Source organism: Conger conger, chromosome 19, assembly GCF_963514075.1.
Source record: "Conger conger chromosome 19, fConCon1.1, whole genome shotgun sequence".
NCBI lineage: Eukaryota > Metazoa > Chordata > Actinopteri > Anguilliformes > Congridae > Conger > Conger conger.
Genome location: NC_083778.1, coordinates 12,080,321 through 12,097,175, shown reverse-complemented (window position 1 = coordinate 12,097,175; position 16,855 = coordinate 12,080,321). Strand labels below are relative to the sequence as shown.

The following is a 16,855-nucleotide window of genomic DNA, read 5'->3' as shown; positions in this document are numbered from 1 at the left end:
TATATATCCCTCTAGTTCTGTTTGTTTGCATATTTCATAAAATGCATATTTTGGATTTTCAAAGAAAATAAAGTTGTATGAGTAAAATGAGTGGTAATTCTGTCATCATTGTGTTTTAATTGCCTTGTAGGAAATGTAATGTCTGAAGTAAATGCGTAGTTTATGAATGTCGTAGTTCAATGCGTTTCCATCGATCGGTTTGTGAAATATTCCACTGTGTTGTCGCCTGTAGGGCTGGGATGCTGGAAACTGGCTCTGAAAGCTGATAGTGCTGTTCTTTTCTTTCCTTATTTTCAATTTCTGGTCTTAATTCAACTCCCAACAGTAGTCGATATGTACTCTGAGTTTATTTAACACTGAACATTTCACTGCGGATTTTGACCCCAGGCACATTTTTTATAAAGCTTGTCAGAAAATGGTCAGTTGAGTCCTTCAGCGAGTCGTAATGCATAATATAAGCATACGAAAGGGAGTAGCCTAATCCTGGCTCGCCGCCCTGGAACATTTAATAAATGTGGGCCCAGGTAAGTGGGACTAGAGGAATTTCAGGAGTGCTTTTGGAGGCGAGAAAACGAACGCTCTCTTATGTTCTGCAAGGCTTCGTCAGGCCCAACGCTTGAAGAATCGGTTTGGTGACGGCAGCTCATTGCTGTCGACAAAGAGCTTTTTACACCACAGGGTGGCAATGTAGTATTGGAAGCCAACATTTACACTTCCACTCCTTGCCCCTTTGAGGTACCACCGCTCACTGCAATCATTTGAGCCCTGTCTTTTGTTCAGCAGAAGTGTTTCTTTTTGAAATGCTAACGCGCTAACGTCCGAAGTGCCTTTGCCGTACCGACAGTCTGCTTGACTTTGTTGCCGTCTACGTTTAAGGTAATGTTATTAACCTACTGGAAAAACATGGTTGTGATGCTACACCTGTTATTGTTCTCAGGATTTCCAGAAAAGGGTCATGTGTTAGGGCTCAACAGGTGGTAGTGCACACCGGCTTGGAAACCACATCAGTGGCCTTTCCGTGTTTGTGTGCAGTCCGTCATATAAAATGAAGTTTGTGCCCGCTGTGCACTTGATCTTCCTCACTTCCTGTTTTGTGATCCATTTCTGTGTGAGTCATTCTGTATGTTTATGTGTATGTACTGCACGTGTTCCCTTTGGCAGGTTGTCCGTTAATATGGCGGTCTTCATCTTCAGGGGGCCAGTCTCCCAGGGTTTGATGTCCCAGGACTTCAGTGACATGTAATCCCCCCAAGCGGCAGGGGGCGCTAGTCTGCCATGTCTGTTTATTTATCTGCATCTGTATCTATACTATAGACCTTATAAAAGGTTTACACAGTTGGGTGAGCGACTGAAGCCAACGTTTAAGATGGCTGCCAACTGCCACAAATCGCCGAACAGAGCAAGGGAGCAGCGAAGCGGGAACACGTGCGTTTTTCGGGTCTGTCCGTTTTAATCTCCGTATCCGAGATCTGAGATATGCGAAACAAATGTCTGAAGGTGCTTGATTTTCTGTCAGTTTAACGTTTACAACGAGGATTGGGTAGCGCTGTGAATCGACATCGTTATCATAACATTTTCGTTAAATGTTTCATTAAATATAGCAGCAAATATAAGCAAATCTAAAATGGTGGGGGACACCGGTGATGGGAAGTCGCCCAGCTTGGTTTTATGCGTGTGGCTCTTTCAGACTGTTAACCATCTCTGTTTTTGTCTGTTTTGTTTGGTCTTATCAGGCACATCTCCCCACACAGGCGGAGAGGAACTGGGAAGAGCGAGGGTATGCTTCTGCTCCTGCCGTCTGAGATAGGATCTGTGCTCCTGTGTGCTGGGAGAGAGAGAGGGAGCGAGAGAGAGCAAGAGAGGGAGGGAGAGAGTGAGCGAGAGAGGGTGGGAGAGAGAGGGAGCGAGAGAGGGAGGGAGAGAGTGGGTGAGTGAGTGGGAGTCGGAGAGGGAGTGAGACAGAAGGAGAGGGGCAGAGAGAGAGAGTTGGTGGGAGGGAGAGTGGGAGAATGAGGGGGATGGTGGGAGAGGGAGTGAAAGAAAGAGAGTGGGCTTCCAGACATGACCACATCTGCTCTTTGAACCCGGTCCTCTGTCCGCAGACAGATGAAATGTGTTGCGTAACGCCGTCATCAGACCGGCAGGCAAACAAAAGGGAACACATTTTGTCTGCAGGCTTGTCTTTTTTTTTTTTCCCAGAGGAGCTCAGTGTCTGAATACCAATTAACCTATTAAATTGTTAATTCACCTGTATTATGCAAATATATTCAGCGCTTTTTGGTTGAACAGCCAACGAATGAGTTGGTGCGAGCTGCCCACGGGAGAGCGGTTCGATGAAATCATCCGAAAGGGAGGACTTGGCTGTCCCCGGCTTGTTATGTTGAACAATAACATGCTTGGTTTCTGATTGGGCGGTTAAACAACAAATATCCCAGCATGCCTTTTAGAAAGGACAGTATTCCCACACTGCATTTTATTTTTTCTATTACGTGATGTGATCACAAATTCATAACGATGTAACAGTTATGTGAACTATATAATTATTTCTATTGTATTTCTGTTTTGTTGTTTTTACACTGTAAAATGTTCATTCTTGAACCCACTCTATATCATATCTGATGGCCCCTGTTAGAGTTGAATTCACATTGAACATTTTACTGTGTACTTGCTGATTCCCACACTGATTTGGGAACCATTAATACATTTTGAGAAGGGTTGTGTTACGCTATTGGACACGCAGACATTCAGGCAGTCATTCAAGATCGTTCAAATGAACACCACTTCACCTCGAATACATACAGCCATGTTGACCACTGTTCAAAGAATGTGTCTCTTATTTCGTATTAGGACAATCATTTTGTTACAAGGTGGATCACTGCATTCACTTTCTATGTGGGTCTGGCTTCATTCATAGAGCTGAAATCATAATCAGATGTGGATTTCTGTTGCTGCTTTATTTTCCCTACAGCTCGAGTCTGGGTGTTTTAGGGAATTCACTTCCGGCATCCATTTTGTTAAATTGGAGCACACAACGGACAATTATCTCCTTATTTTCCATGATAAATCAATGCATTTACGGAGACTACAGTTTCAGTAAGATGTCCGAAACTACAGGTGGCAGTTGTAGAAAAGCTGCTTTGACTATTTGCATGTTACGGTCTAGCGGTTAGCCTGAGCGCTTTGACTTCTGAAAGTTAAAAGTTTTCAGGAAGCGGGTGCTCAGGAGGCGTTCGGGAGCTGAGCTCTGAAAGTTTGGGTATCTGGCCGCAAAACCGCTCCGTCATAACTTCAAATACACGCGTCCTCTTTAGTCGCCGAGCCACGGGAACCAGAGGGCACGACGAGGCCATTTCGAAGGGCCGTTAACTGTCCTCGCTAGTCGGGGAGTGAGGTTTTTTTCACGGCCGTCGATTTGCATTGATGTATTTCCATTCGGCCGAATGCCTCGGTTTCAAATCAGATCGGTCACCGCTGAAATGACATCCCTCGATGGACCCGGGGGAGCCAGCGATCCCATTGTGCATCGCTGTGTCGTGTTTTTTCCGTCAAGGCCTCAGCCTTTTGAAAATGCAGATGGCATAAAAAGTAAGCGATTTTGAAACCTAACTGAAACTTAATTGACAATACTCTGCCATTTTAGTTCATGTCTTTCCAGTAGAGGTTCTTAAGTGTTTCGTTTTTTTTTTAAACAGATGAGTTTCTCACGGACTGTTGCGGTACGATGACGTTTATTTTTTTTCCTCCTAAGGTACTGCGTGTTCCTGTACCGCTCCGGCCTGTCGGGGTCTCGGTCGCCTCAGAAGCGAGGGCTTCCGTTCGGCCCTGGACTCGCAATCAATGGGGACTCGCAGGGCAGCAGCTCGCTTTGTTCCTGCCCGTGACGGCGAGGTCACACTGAATTACGGCCCGGCGCAGCCTGGCCTAATGCAATATCAGGGCTACGCAGGCAAGTGTGCCGGCTGGTCGAATGCAATATGAACGAACACTCTTTCTCCGTGTCCCTCTTGTCTGGAGACGGCACTCATGGGGAACAGAGAACGGGCTGAATTGGGGGGGGGGGGGCTGGAGTCTCTGCTGATTTTTGGTATGCTTCAGCATTCTGGGGTGCTTAATTTAATAAATCGATTGGCCATTGGCCATTCGCAACTTGGATCCTAGAGACCTAGATTGGATGGTGATTGGAGGGAAACCACATAAACCTGTAGCCCCTTCAGTTGGGCATGGTTTAGTAAGAGGGCATGAGTGATAAGGGGGTAGTTTATGGAAATCGAGGCCAAGCACTGGCTCACTGAAACGATATTCACCCTGCAAACGCGGGCCAGGCAGAATCATCGCCTCCCTCTCCCCTTTATACCAGATGCGAAGATCCAACGAGGGCTTGAGCCAGTCAAAGCCCAGTCAAATACACCCCTCAGGTGTCAGTGTATCTTGCAAAGGCTTAGCTCTCTCTCAGAGCGCTGTCAAAAAAAAAAAGAAAAAATCTGCAAACTGGCAACCCCAGATTTGCTTTTGAGATAATGCAGGCCTCCTGGTATTCACTCTGCCTTTTATCTTTCCTCTCATACAGTCCAGACCTGAGCCCCTGGCCATCCTCCCAGAAGTGGCTGATGGGATATGTAGTGTAGAGCCGTTATATCAATGTTTATTGTAAGAGTTACATCTTTTATCCGTCCCTCTGCATGATGGACCACAGATCACATTTATGTTTGAGTTTTTATTATATAAAAGGAAATTAATATCTGCACATATGTACGCGTGTCTGTGTGTGTGTGTGTGTGTGTGCATCTATAAATATGTGTATATACTACTTTCTATACTGCATATATAATCTATATATGTACATATAATATACAGTGAGCTCCATAAGTCTTGGGGCGAAGACATCTTTTCTTGATTTGGCACAATTAAGAATCTAGATTTGATTCTCAGCTTTTGATTGCCTTTGAGTGTGTTATTGGCATTGAAGACAAGTCAACATAAGGACAAGTGAAAGTCAAGGAAACCTTTATGGGGCTGAGAAAAAAACAGACACGCCAAACAACAGGCTTACCAAAATTAAAGGGAACATCATTAAGAAGGAAGAGAACACTGGTGAGCTCAGTAATTACAACGGGATTGATAGGCCAAGGAAGACCTCTACAGGTGATTAATGAAGAATTCTTGCCGCAAAGAAGAATTCCCAAACAAACACCTGACCGACAGATCCACTCTTTAGGAGGCAGGCGGTAACTATTGTCTGCTAAGAAGTACCTAAAAGAGCCTGCAGAGTAAGTACCTTAAAATCGGTGAATGTGCCAAGTTCTCTCAAATCGCTCATACGAGTGGTTTTTACAAACAAATCTGTTTATGTGGTTCTTGCATAAGGCCCATTGATCGCAGATATACATACATCAGTGTTCCCTTTCTTCTCAATTATTTATTTTGGTAAGCCTATTGTTAGGCATTTGTCTCTGATGTTTTTTTTTTCTTATTTCTCAGCTTCATAAAGGCTTCATTGACTTTCATTGGCAATGCCAAAAATGGACCCCGAAGGCAATCAAAAGCCTACAATGAAGACTAGACACTGACAGCTCTCTTGTACATCTGCACAAAGGAAGCAATTGAACCACACCTGACTAACCAGAAACGCCTGTGAAGCGCCATTTGTCCCAAATACGTCCTCCTGAAATGGGGGACGATGTATAAAAACTGCTCAACTTTCTACATGGTGAAACAAAAATGTGTAAAAGTAGAAGAACGGGACTGAATCAAAATTTAAAACTTTGGTGCTCGCATACCAGGTAGTTAAGGGACCAGGCAGTTAAGGGATCAGCTCCTGTATATATTCAATCACTCATCAAGACCTATCCACCAGCAAGACCCCTCCGTTCTGCCACTTCGTGCCGTCTGGCGCCTCCCCCTCGCCACACCTGCACTTCCCGCTCACGACTGCTGTCTGTCCTGGTCCCACGGTGGTGGAATGACCTCCCGGTGGATGTCAGAACGGCAGTATCTCTGACCTCTTTCAAGTGCAGACTCATCTCTTCAGGCTACACCTTTCCCTCCCTCACTCACCACCATGATTAGCCTTATATATGCCATAGACTGTAATGGCACTTATATAGTTGTATAGATGTTGTTTTTTGTATTAGTTATTGTGTTGTTGTACTCGGGGTATTCTAGCTGCCAACTGTGGTATGCTAGTTTGGAAGTTGATGTATTCTTCAAGGGTTCCGATTATATCTGTATTGTTACACTAGGACTCGGAACTGTACTGTCCTCTCAGGTCGTCTTCCCACTTGTACTTGTGTTTGATCTGTACTTCGTTGTACGTCGCTCTGGATAAGAGCGTCTGCTAAATGCCATGTAATGTAATGTAATGTAATGCAAATCAAGAAAGAATGTCTTTGTCCCAAGATTTATGGAGCTCACTGTATATATCTATATAATTGATACTTTATGTTTGTGTTTGTGGTATGTACATACCATTTCCGCACTCAGTTTATACAAAAAAAAACAAAAAAACATGCAATATGTACAGCATATGTTGTTGTGTCCAATGCAACATGTAGTCCTTTTCACCACAAATAAGAATTTTCTTGTCCGGTCTACATTTCATTTACAGTGTAGGTAGGTTGTCCACTTTACCCTGTTCACCCTGTTTCCTGATGGGATGTACTGCTCTGAGCAGGGGTTGTCCCGGGGGCCCCTCAGGGCACCTCTTCAGAGGAGAGGCCTTTCGGCCGCAGATCACCCTCCTCAAAAGTCACGGTCTTGTTCCTCGAGGGGTCGATCCAGGAGTTGTGGATGACCGTGTTGTTGGGAAGAGGGTCGGCCTCCACGATGGACACCACCCTCTTCTTCATCTTGCTCTTCAGCACCTTCTGGAACTTCTGGCGGGCGAAGGCGTAGAGCAGCGGGTGGAAGACGGTGGTGCCGTACGCCATGACCAGGAAGCCCAGCCGCAGCTTCAGCGTGAGGTCGCCGGGCCCCACGCTCAGGATGACGCCGTTGAGCGCGGTGATGGGCGTCCAGCAGAGCAGGAAGGTGGAGACGATGAGCAGCGACATGCGGAACACCCGCCGCTGCCTCTCCCGCCGCTCACGGTGCCGCTTGACCGCCCGCCGCAGGGCGATGATGACCGACACGGACGCGCGCATGCCCAGCGGCGGGTTGCGGCCCCCCTCGGCGGCGGCCGCGGCCGCGGGGGCCGGAGCGGCGCCGCCCTGGGACGCCCCGCCCGCTTCCTGCTGCGTCGCCGCGGAGACGCCCTTGCCCCGGTGCACGGCGGTCTTCCTCTGCGCCGTGTGGAAACGGGTGCCGATGCGGATGTTGAGCGCCCGCAGGATCTTGGCGTAGGTGAACAGCATGACGACGGCGGTGAAGCAGAAGATGGGGATTTGGGCCAGCAGGTGGTAGTACAGGCCCGGCTCGCCCCGGTACGGGCTCCCGTGGCCCGGCGCCATCGTCCGGTTCTGACCCACGCCGTCCTGGCTGAAGAAGCCCACCTCGGCGAAGGGGACCAGGAAGCTGAAGACGGACACGGCCCACACGGCGCCCAGCAGGGCCGCCGCCCGTCCCATGGTCAGCACGCGGTTGGCGGGCCGCACGGAGATGTCGTAGCGGTCGAGCGTGATGGCCAGCACGTTGGCGGCGGTGGCCACGCTGGCGAAGGAGACGCAGGCCTCGTGGAAGCAGGAGACGAGCGGGGCGTCGGCCGCCAGGGAGAGCATCGCCACGGCGACGGTCAGCGGGATGCAGCCGAGGCACACGGTCACGTCCAGCACGTGCAGGTTGACCGTGACCACGTTGCTGACCGAGTTGATGAGGTCGGACTTCATGCAGTAGAGCACTAGCACCGTCAGGTTGCTGCTCAGGCCCAGGACGATCTCCAGGACCAGGAGGCTGGTCACGGACGCCCGGAAGCTGACGGGGTAGGGCGCGGCGGCCGCCGTCGCGCTGCCCTCCGACTCGGCGATGTCGCGCACGGTGACGTTGCTCATGGTCGACTCTTCGTCCAGCGCGGGATGGGCACGCATCATCCTACCAGAGGGAGGCAGGGGATGGAGAGAGTGGAGTGACTATTTGCCTCACATCAAATTAAAACCATTTACAACCTGTACCCTCTTACAGTGAAGTGTTAATCAATACAGAGTATATGGTCCCTATCGGACTCATATGTACTCCATTATAGTCAAATTAATACATTTTCCCCCTCATGATTCCCATTACCCTCTTACCTCTCTCTCTACCCTCCCTATTTCCCCACCTGACCCCCCCCCCCCCCCCCCCCGACCTACTTTCCCTTCCACATGTTAATTTGACTGATGCAGGATTAGCTATTGCTGTGATGTTATTGCATGACAAATGCACTCATTAATGGCTGCTTGTGATGTAATTTATGAATCTTTTCTTCATTTGCAGGAATTGTAAGTTTTAAGTGCTTCCTCAAGTTTAATTGTAAATGGTTTGAAAATCACCACTGAAGCTGGAGATAGGTAAAACTACAATCAAAACGCTGCCAGTGGAGAATGCTGGGATGGATGTGGCAAGCACTTATGAATCTGTCTCGGAAAAGTAGGTTGTCGGATGACATCCAGCAAACGCGCTTGATCTGAGCATGGTGATAAACCCAGCGCAGTGTGGGCCTCCTGGACTGTGGAGTGAATTGAAGTGGTGGCTATCTGCATGCATTTCAGGAGACAACGAGCAAAGTAGGTTTGAAAGAATTACTTAAAAAACCTTCTGCCACTTGACGCATGCTACCTGCAGCCAACCCGGACACCTATCTAGGAGTTCTATTTAAAACCAAAGGAGACCATGCAAGCGTTTCTAGCTCCCTGCACAACCCTGTGTTTTGTCTTTTGTCACAGAGCCAAGCTGCTCATTAATGGCCCCCCTGGGCCAGAATTGCGTAACAGTATCCTTGGGTGAATGCACAGAAGTACCGCCACCTAACTGTTTTTTTTTTTTTTTAAACCACATTTTTGTGCACTACTGTAATTGGCCTCTGCGTGGCATCGGATTCATCATTGGGTGTAACGTTTCGAATGCACTGCAGGCGGGGTTAACGCGTGACACGTGGACATCGGTCAAGGCTGGAACAACGGTTCATGCCGGATAATAATAGAGGAGTTTGTAGAAACTTGCAAATGACCCGTCACCCCTCCCCCCCCCCCTCCCCCAGGCTCTGTGACTCACCCGTTCCTCAGAGAGGCTTGTGACTCAGCAGTCCGTTTCGAGGTTACTCCCAGTTCTCCGGGGCCCGATCAGCATATCACCGCACCGCCACATCTTCTCCTGGCCCCTCCCTCCGAGGACGTTCGCTCGAGGCCGCGCAGATGGCTGGGGCCCCAGCCAGGGGGGGGGGGCGGGTACGGGGCCGGCAGGTGACGTCACTCCTTTTGGTTACAGGAGGCACTCGGGGTGGAGGGGATCACTAACACGCCATCAGGAGTGCTCCGTATTCCCTTTCGGCCGAAACAGGTGAAGGCACGGGACATCCGGATGAGGGGAGGGACCTACGTCAGTGTCCACGTGGATACCACACAAAGAGAGGCTTTTATTCACGGGGGTCGTGTCTGCGGTCGGGTCGAGCCTTGGGCACTCCCTCACGCCGATGAGGAACGGTAACTTGCTTCTCGATCAGGAGCTTCTTCAGTCCCCGTGTAATTCCCAGTTTGCAAGTGGCAGGCATACGAACGTAGATGTACGCTTTGTCCCCCGGACTAGCGGACAAGCCCCCCTTGTGCTCTCCCCATCTTTCTCAAAGGGTGGGGTGCCGAGGCTCCCTGCTGCTTTGTCGTCGACCAAGACCACCTGACAGAGACGCTCTCGGGAATGCTTGCCCGAAGAGCGGCGGGCTGGCTGTGGGTGTCCGCTCCTACCGATGGAGGATTCACGACTTAGGTACGCCAGTGAAAACGGCTGAGAGGGAGGGGGGTTGGCCGGGGCCGAGACCCCATCGTCGATCGCCGCCTCTCCCCTGTGGTCCGCTCAGCACGCTTCAAGCCTACTGGGAGACAAAGAGGGGTCAGAGGGGTGGGAGTGGTATTAAGAACCAATGTCCCTTACTGTACAAACCAATGCATCTGTCACATAGCAACCGACACATTTGTATCTGGTGCAGACAAATCCAGCCGTCACATAGCAACCGGCACATAGATAAGTTGCAAACCAATGCATCAGTCACACTGCAAAGAGATTATGCTGTTCACATGAAATTACACAGCAGGGAAGGGGGGATTTGAGTCCTAAAACCCAGCCAATGCTGGATAACTGCAGTCGTGGTATTAAACCAGTCTGAATCCTTCAATCCTTGAGAGAGGGAGAAGGAGAGTGAGTGATAGAAAAAGAATAAGGGAGAGGATGAGTGGTTGAAAAACACAGAGAGAGAAGCAGAAGCGTTTGCAGCCAGCATTTTTCGCTCAATCCATGCAGCGTTCGGCCAGCTTTCCCCACACACATTCGCTTGTCAATTTTGGCTGTCCTCTTAACCAAAGCCAGCGACCTCTGGCACTGCTGTCATCCACCTGCAAGTACTATCAGGGGGCATGGCCTTGATTGGGGGGGGTGGGGCTGGAAACCGGTGGGCAGCAGACACACCCCCCTCCCTTTCCAGTGGACCCATCGCTGTGCGAATGAGCTATTTGATTGACATTCTATCGATACGGTTCTGTGCCGAGGGAAGCACGTAAGTGCCCATCGCTCCGGACATATCCTGATAAGCATACTCTGGTGAGTGACAGGTTGTTGCCGAGCGACAGGACAGCATGGAAACTCACACCCACCTCCCCCTCCCCCCTCGCTTACGTTTCATTAATTCCCCAGCGCTTCTGCAGTTCTGAGTGGATTTGTACATGTCTAGATTCATCCGTGTAACCGTTACCCGCAAATAAGATGTGGCATCAATATACAATAGTCAACGCTGATCAATTGCATTATTCATTGATCATACGCTTTTATCAAATGATACTGACACTGCTCACAGTATCAGGCAACCCTTTCAGGTGTGAGCTCAGTAATATGTCATTAGAATGCCTGAACAATGCTGAACACAATCATTATTGGTAACTGAGAAAGCAAGTTCTGTAATACTGGCTGAGAATTTGGAAAGGAACATTCCAGGAAAACTTCAAAGGTTTGAGAGCCTAATGTTTGCTCGTGCACTTTATCTCCGGTAGCATGGTGAAGGGCACAGCGATACTCAAACCTGCAACCCAGGTTCCTCTGCCACGTCTCTCCTCAGTGTGGAGCACCGGTGTCAGGAAGATGAAAGAGGTTTGTGAGCGGTTGCAGGCTCCCTCTTCGGCAAGCCCTGCAGGGACATCGCCCGGAGGGGGGGGAGGGGGGGCGGACACACACACACACACACACACACTCACACTGACACTCACTCACACACACGCACACACACACACGACCGCCACAATCTGAAGGACCGCCACACTGAAACCTCTGTGATAAAAGCACTTTTCCAAAGTGTCAAGCCGGCTGTGCATCGTGTCCTCAGCATCGGTGACCCGAACGCGCCCCTGTCGCCGAGAAGCAGGAGAATTGTGTCAAACCCCAAGGAGCCGCTACTTTTCAGAACCGGAGAGAAAGCAGCCTTCGTAACAGCGCTGTGTTACACTGGGCACACACACACATACACACACTGTTCTCTCATCCATCTGGTTCATCTTTCTTGCACTTTTTTTGAAATGCGTTATCCTTTCCTCAAAGCTTTGTGACATACACACAGCAGAAGAGTTAATACTGTACTTAATACTGGCAAGTGTGCCGTCCTAACTGCCAGAGTACAGTGGTCCCAGTCGTAATAGAACAGTATGAGCAGTTGTAGTCGTATAGTCAGTCGTAGTTAAGCAGCAGCAGTGGTAGTAGTGACATTAATTACATGTACAGCATAGGTGTTAGTCACAGGAGTATTACTGAGCAGAGCTAGTCGGAGCCCCGGCATTATTTGCGGGCGAAAATGAGATTACCTTAGAGTGATCCCGCCATCCCTGCGCGCGCGCTGGAAACGTCCGGGAGACGGCGGACCCCCGTCCCTCTCCTCCGCGCTCCGTACGGCTCCGCCAGAGCCAGCCGGGAGATTGATGGAGGGAACAGGAGCGCTACGGAGAACAGCGCACAGCTCTGACCGCTCTGCTCTGTCTCTCTCTCTCTCTCTCATCTCTCGCTCTATCTCTCCCCCTCTCTCGTTTGCGCGTGCACTGTTTCTCCCTCACCGTCCTTTCACTGGCTCTTTCTTTCTCTTTCTTGCTCTCGCTCTATGGTTGTTATGATTATTTTTATTTTTTTTCATGTTTCACTTTCATGATGTACTTACTTAAGCAGACAGCCTTATCCTGAGAGAGATATGGACCGTACATAGGTGGGGATATTGGCGAAAGCTGAATCCTGGACAGATATAAGGAATTGTGTTTATTTTTTACAGTTTTGTCGGAGTAGGGGACAGTCTTGTAGTAGAGGCATTGACTCCCAGAAAGTGCAGGTTGAGGCTTGATGCGGTGGTGGATGATCTCTGTAGGTTAATGAAGAATCTAGATGGGAAGGAATGGCCTGATCTCATCATTACCTATTCTTACGTTCTTACATTTTTTACGGTAATTCTTTATACACACTGGCTACCAACACTTGCATGGATTTCAAAGTTGCCAACCACCGATTCTACCCAGGTAACGGACAAGCAAGGGAATCTGGCCAATATTCTGGAATGTACCTTGGTAGCCAGGTACACATATCTCCTCCGCTGTTCACCCCCTCTCCGGTGCTCTAACTTCCCGCTGCTCAGCCCTACAGCCTCAAAACTCTCCAGCCTCCTCAGGCACCATGTTCTTCTCCTCTCTCCCTCTCCCTCTCTCTCTCATACTCACTACATCTCTTCCTCCTCCCACTTCCCCCTTCCTGTGTAGAGGTGTTCACTCACTCCTGTCCTTCTCTGTGGAAGGGGGGACTTAGCACTGGGGTGCTACTCTTTCTGAGTGGGTGTGCTTGTGTTTTATGGGAACCCGACCTCGATACACACACACACACACAGCGAGTGAAGGACCCTTTGAGAGCCTAGAGCCATAGTTAAGGCAGGTACTTGAGGGCTACTCAGATTCAGACCAACCAATGGCCAGAAACACCCCCACCCATTCACACTACCCCCCAACCCCAGCGCCCCGGCATCGCACCATACCCCCCCACCGTCATTTGAATAACGTGCTGCCAAAAATACGGCTTTATACGCTATTTCTGTGCAGGTCAGGAGGAGGCAGTTATCTCTTTGGGAAATTGCCTTGCCTGTGGATTTGCCCTCTCTTTGCTTAAAGCTGTCATTTTGGCTGACAGTGAAGCGTGTGTTGTTAGCGACTGCGGAACAAATAATGAATAATGTGGCGTTGCTGACAGACACGGTGGAGAGAAAATCCAGAGAGATGCGGTCAGGCTGCCTGGGTCCTTATTATGCACTGAGTTAATGAGTTCCTTTTGGTAATATCAATTTAGCCAAGTGATGGGAAAACTTCCTTTTGTTTTTCATATTTGTGTTTGTGTGTGCTTCAAGGAATTTTGTGTTGAGTTGCACGACGTGTGTGTATTTGTGAGGACACATGTTTGTTCACATGTGTGCGCAAGTATACGCGTGTATGTGGCTGTGTATATGTCTCCATGTGTGATTAAGCGTGTGAGCAAGAGACCCGGGATTAAGAACAGCAGCTGTCTCACATGTGTCTAAAGCTCTGAGCCCTGGAATGCTTATCTGTGGTTTAGCACTTGGTGGGGGTTTGGGGGGGGGGGGGGGGGGGGACAAGGTCCCTGGTGGAAATCCGTATTTAAATCTTACTGGATATATGCTTTTGTTCTGCCTCCTCTTAAATTCCTAACCCTGTTTTAGCGGTGAAGATACGTGAAACCTCGCTAGTCTCGTAAAGGCCACAAAATGGAGGTCACATTACCGTTCGTCACTGGCCAGGGAACTGAATCACGGCGGATAACTGGATGGTGACCTAAATTATCCTCAGTGGGGAGAGAGCTGAGGACCGTTTGACCAATTTCCTTCGACAGGCCTATTTGATAGCTTATTTTAAGAAATCAATTTCATGGTCTAAAAGTGGTGTGTGTATATATAGTGCGCTCCAGAATTATTGGCACCCGTGATAAAAAATGAAGACAAAAAAGCTGCATATAATAAACAACACAATTAATCATCCATGTGTTATATTATCTGTGATGGGGATAACTATTATTTCTATTTAAATAAATGTACTCACATACAATTATTACTTAATAGTGACTTTTATTTAGTAATAATTGTACATGAGTACATGTAGAATTTCTATTTAAATAAATGTGCTCATGTACATCTTCTTGGCAAGTTTGCAGCCATTCCATATTGTTTGTTTAACTTTATGTTATGTATGTATATGTTTTTTTATTATTATTATTGGTATGGTATGTTTAACCATGTATGTGTTTTTGTACCCATTACGAGATTTATGACTGTCAATTAGTCTCTTCTGAATTCACAGTTCTTCTGCTTTTCCCATGCTGATGGATGACAAAGGTATTTTGCATGCCTGTAAAAGTACTCTTGTGAAACAGGAAGTTATGGAATATTGTTTAGACTGAGATTAACTAAAATTATATTGCCAATTTCACTATGTGTGATTTTGTTTTCAATAATTGTCAGTGGTGGCAATAATTTAGAGACCTTTCCTAAAAAAAATTAGATTACTCTTATGTTTCAATGTTTTTCAATCAACTAAATGTATTGAAATAAAAGTATATACGTTACCTTACATTTTAACATAACATGTAGATTATTATCTGTGTTGTTTATTATATATTCTTTTTAATACATTTTGCCAATAATCTTGGAGCCCTCTATATAAATGGCAGTGTACTCCGATTTTGTGAATAGTTGACAGAGACGGGGATTTAATATTTCATGCAGGCATTAATATTGCAAGCCCTTTTTTTGGTCCTGTGGAGCCCATAGTCCGATATTTGGTCAGTGTATCTCTCGCTGTATGCCATCATGGGAGCTGAAGCTGGCCACAGACCAAACGGAATAAAAGCCCGGACTTACGTCTCCTTGGCGACCGGCAAAACGCAGTGACAGTCGGTCAAAGAAGCAGGCTGTCCGCTTGATGAGGTCATCTTAAAACTTGCCTCCTGGCTATTGACTGGCTGCAGGCACAGTGTATATCCGTCTAACCACCAATCACGTGGGGACATTTGATATGATTTCAAGAGGAGGTAAATTATAAAGAAAATCATCAGTCCTCCTAGCCTACAGAGGGAGCTATTTTCTGACTAGTCCTGCTGTTGCAGAAAGACTAAAATCTTGTGGCAGCAATGCAGCAATGTGTTAGTGTGTATTAAGCCAAAGCCTCATCCCAGACTTAATTCAATTTTGAATGCCGATTCTCCATCCAAAACTCACTTTAGTTCAGGACCGGCACTAAGATTATTGAACTAGCATACCCAAGTTTAGGTGAAAAGTTCAAGTTCATATAGACAGATGGGCGAATTTTGTCGCTTTTCACTGTATATACCTATAATATTTTCTCTTGAATGAATATTCATTGTATGTGTTCGTATGATGGACAATCTCAGCCGTTATATTTATGGAGGTGCTTTTTTCAGCCCCCCCCCTCCCCGTTTCCAGAATGTTCCGCTTGTGGGTGCATGATTCACGGTTCCTAAAGATCTCTGTCTCTCATCGTGCTATCCTGAGAAGGCTCCTGACACAGAAGTGGTGTCCTCTTTCTTTTTATGTGTTGCTCTGAGGTGCGCATGGAGATCACTAGGCACACGTAGCCAAAATAAACCAGTGGAATTCAACGGTGCTTAAATCACGAGAGCACAAGAAACGACCGCACTTTGGACAGCGTGTCCGTGAAAATGTTTGGATGGAGCTGCCAAACCCGGAGACTCAAGGAGCCCTCTCTGTTTTAAAGAATTCTGTCGGAATGCGCGCAGGAGTGTTTAAATCCCGCCTAGAAGCTCAGTCCAAGGCCGGCGTTCACGTGTAAACAGAGGCGGCGGGGTCGTTTTCGGCTTGCGATCTGTTTGAATTGTAATATGATGGAGGGTAATCGGCGAACATAGCGCCCGTCCGTTCCCTCGGTCCCCTTTGCCGCGAGAAGCCCTGTTTACTCTTAAGATGACGAATCGCGAGTCTTCTCCCTGGGGGCAGAGCCACCGGAATGAATTTCGGAGCCGAGGCCTGTAATTTTGCGAGGGTCGCCTCTGATTAATTCCAGCCCCTTGATTAATCCCTCCAATAGGAAGAAGCGTGTCCTCGGGGCTTTTGACTGCAGCGGAGAGACATCATTGGTCCGTCTGTGGTCAAGCAAATTTGGTTTTGTGGCAGGAACTCCTTCGGGACGCAGTCCTTGCAGTATACAAATTTGCTGTAGTTTTTTTTTCCTCCAGTTTGCTTCCTTTGTGACTGCGCCAAGTGCGTTTTTTTTAAACGTATGGACTTGCATGCACTATGGGTTTCAGCACTGACCTTGAGAATATGTCATTGTCTTTATGTACATTATGTACATGTGAGAGCGCAGGGAGAATGCAAATTATTGCTTATTCCACGCGTGTTCCTGTGCGTCCTTGTGGCAATGGTGCCTCAATGTCAAGTCTGTCCCAGGGATGCGTCGTAAAAAGACACAGCCGTCCAATCAGAGAGAAGCCGGCGACGCTGTCCTCCAATCAGAGCAAAGCCTGCTGCTTAACCCTCCCCAGGGGTAGTGCAAGTAACCAGTCTCTAAGGTTCACTGCTCTGTAACATTGTGTGAAGCAATCCTGTTTTAGTGTCTGGAACAAACATTATTAACTTTAATATTACCGACATTATTAAAGTGCAGGAATACACTGGAGATAT

At 48.0% G+C, this 16,855-nt stretch overlaps 1 protein-coding gene across 3 annotated transcripts; it reads right to left on the bottom strand.

Moving 5' to 3' along the window:
* Positions 1-6,015: 6,015 nt before the first annotated feature.
* On the bottom strand, positions 6,016-12,100 carry LOC133119225 (G-protein coupled receptor 22-like). 3 transcript variants are annotated; one of them, XM_061229735.1, is made up of 3 exons: positions 11,964-12,100; positions 9,181-9,994; positions 6,016-8,022 (listed from the first exon to the last, which is right to left on the bottom strand). In XM_061229735.1, exon 3 carries the CDS (start codon positions 8,019-8,021, stop codon positions 6,690-6,692), a length of 1,332 nt encoding a protein of 443 aa, XP_061085719.1. In that variant the 5' UTR covers position 8,022; positions 9,181-9,994; positions 11,964-12,100; the 3' UTR covers positions 6,016-6,689. The 3 variants fall into 3 exon arrangements, with proteins under 3 accessions (XP_061085719.1, XP_061085717.1, XP_061085718.1); XM_061229733.1 differs by having other exon boundaries at positions 9,181-9,991; XM_061229734.1 differs by lacking the exon at positions 11,964-12,100 and having other exon boundaries at positions 9,181-10,536.
* Positions 12,101-16,855: the final 4,755 nt, after the last annotated feature.

Excerpts from the sequence above, each read along its gene's own strand:
- LOC133119225 (XM_061229735.1), bottom strand. The coding sequence starts at position 8,021 with ATGATGCGTGCCCATCCCGCGCTGGACGAAGAGTCGACCATGAGCAAC.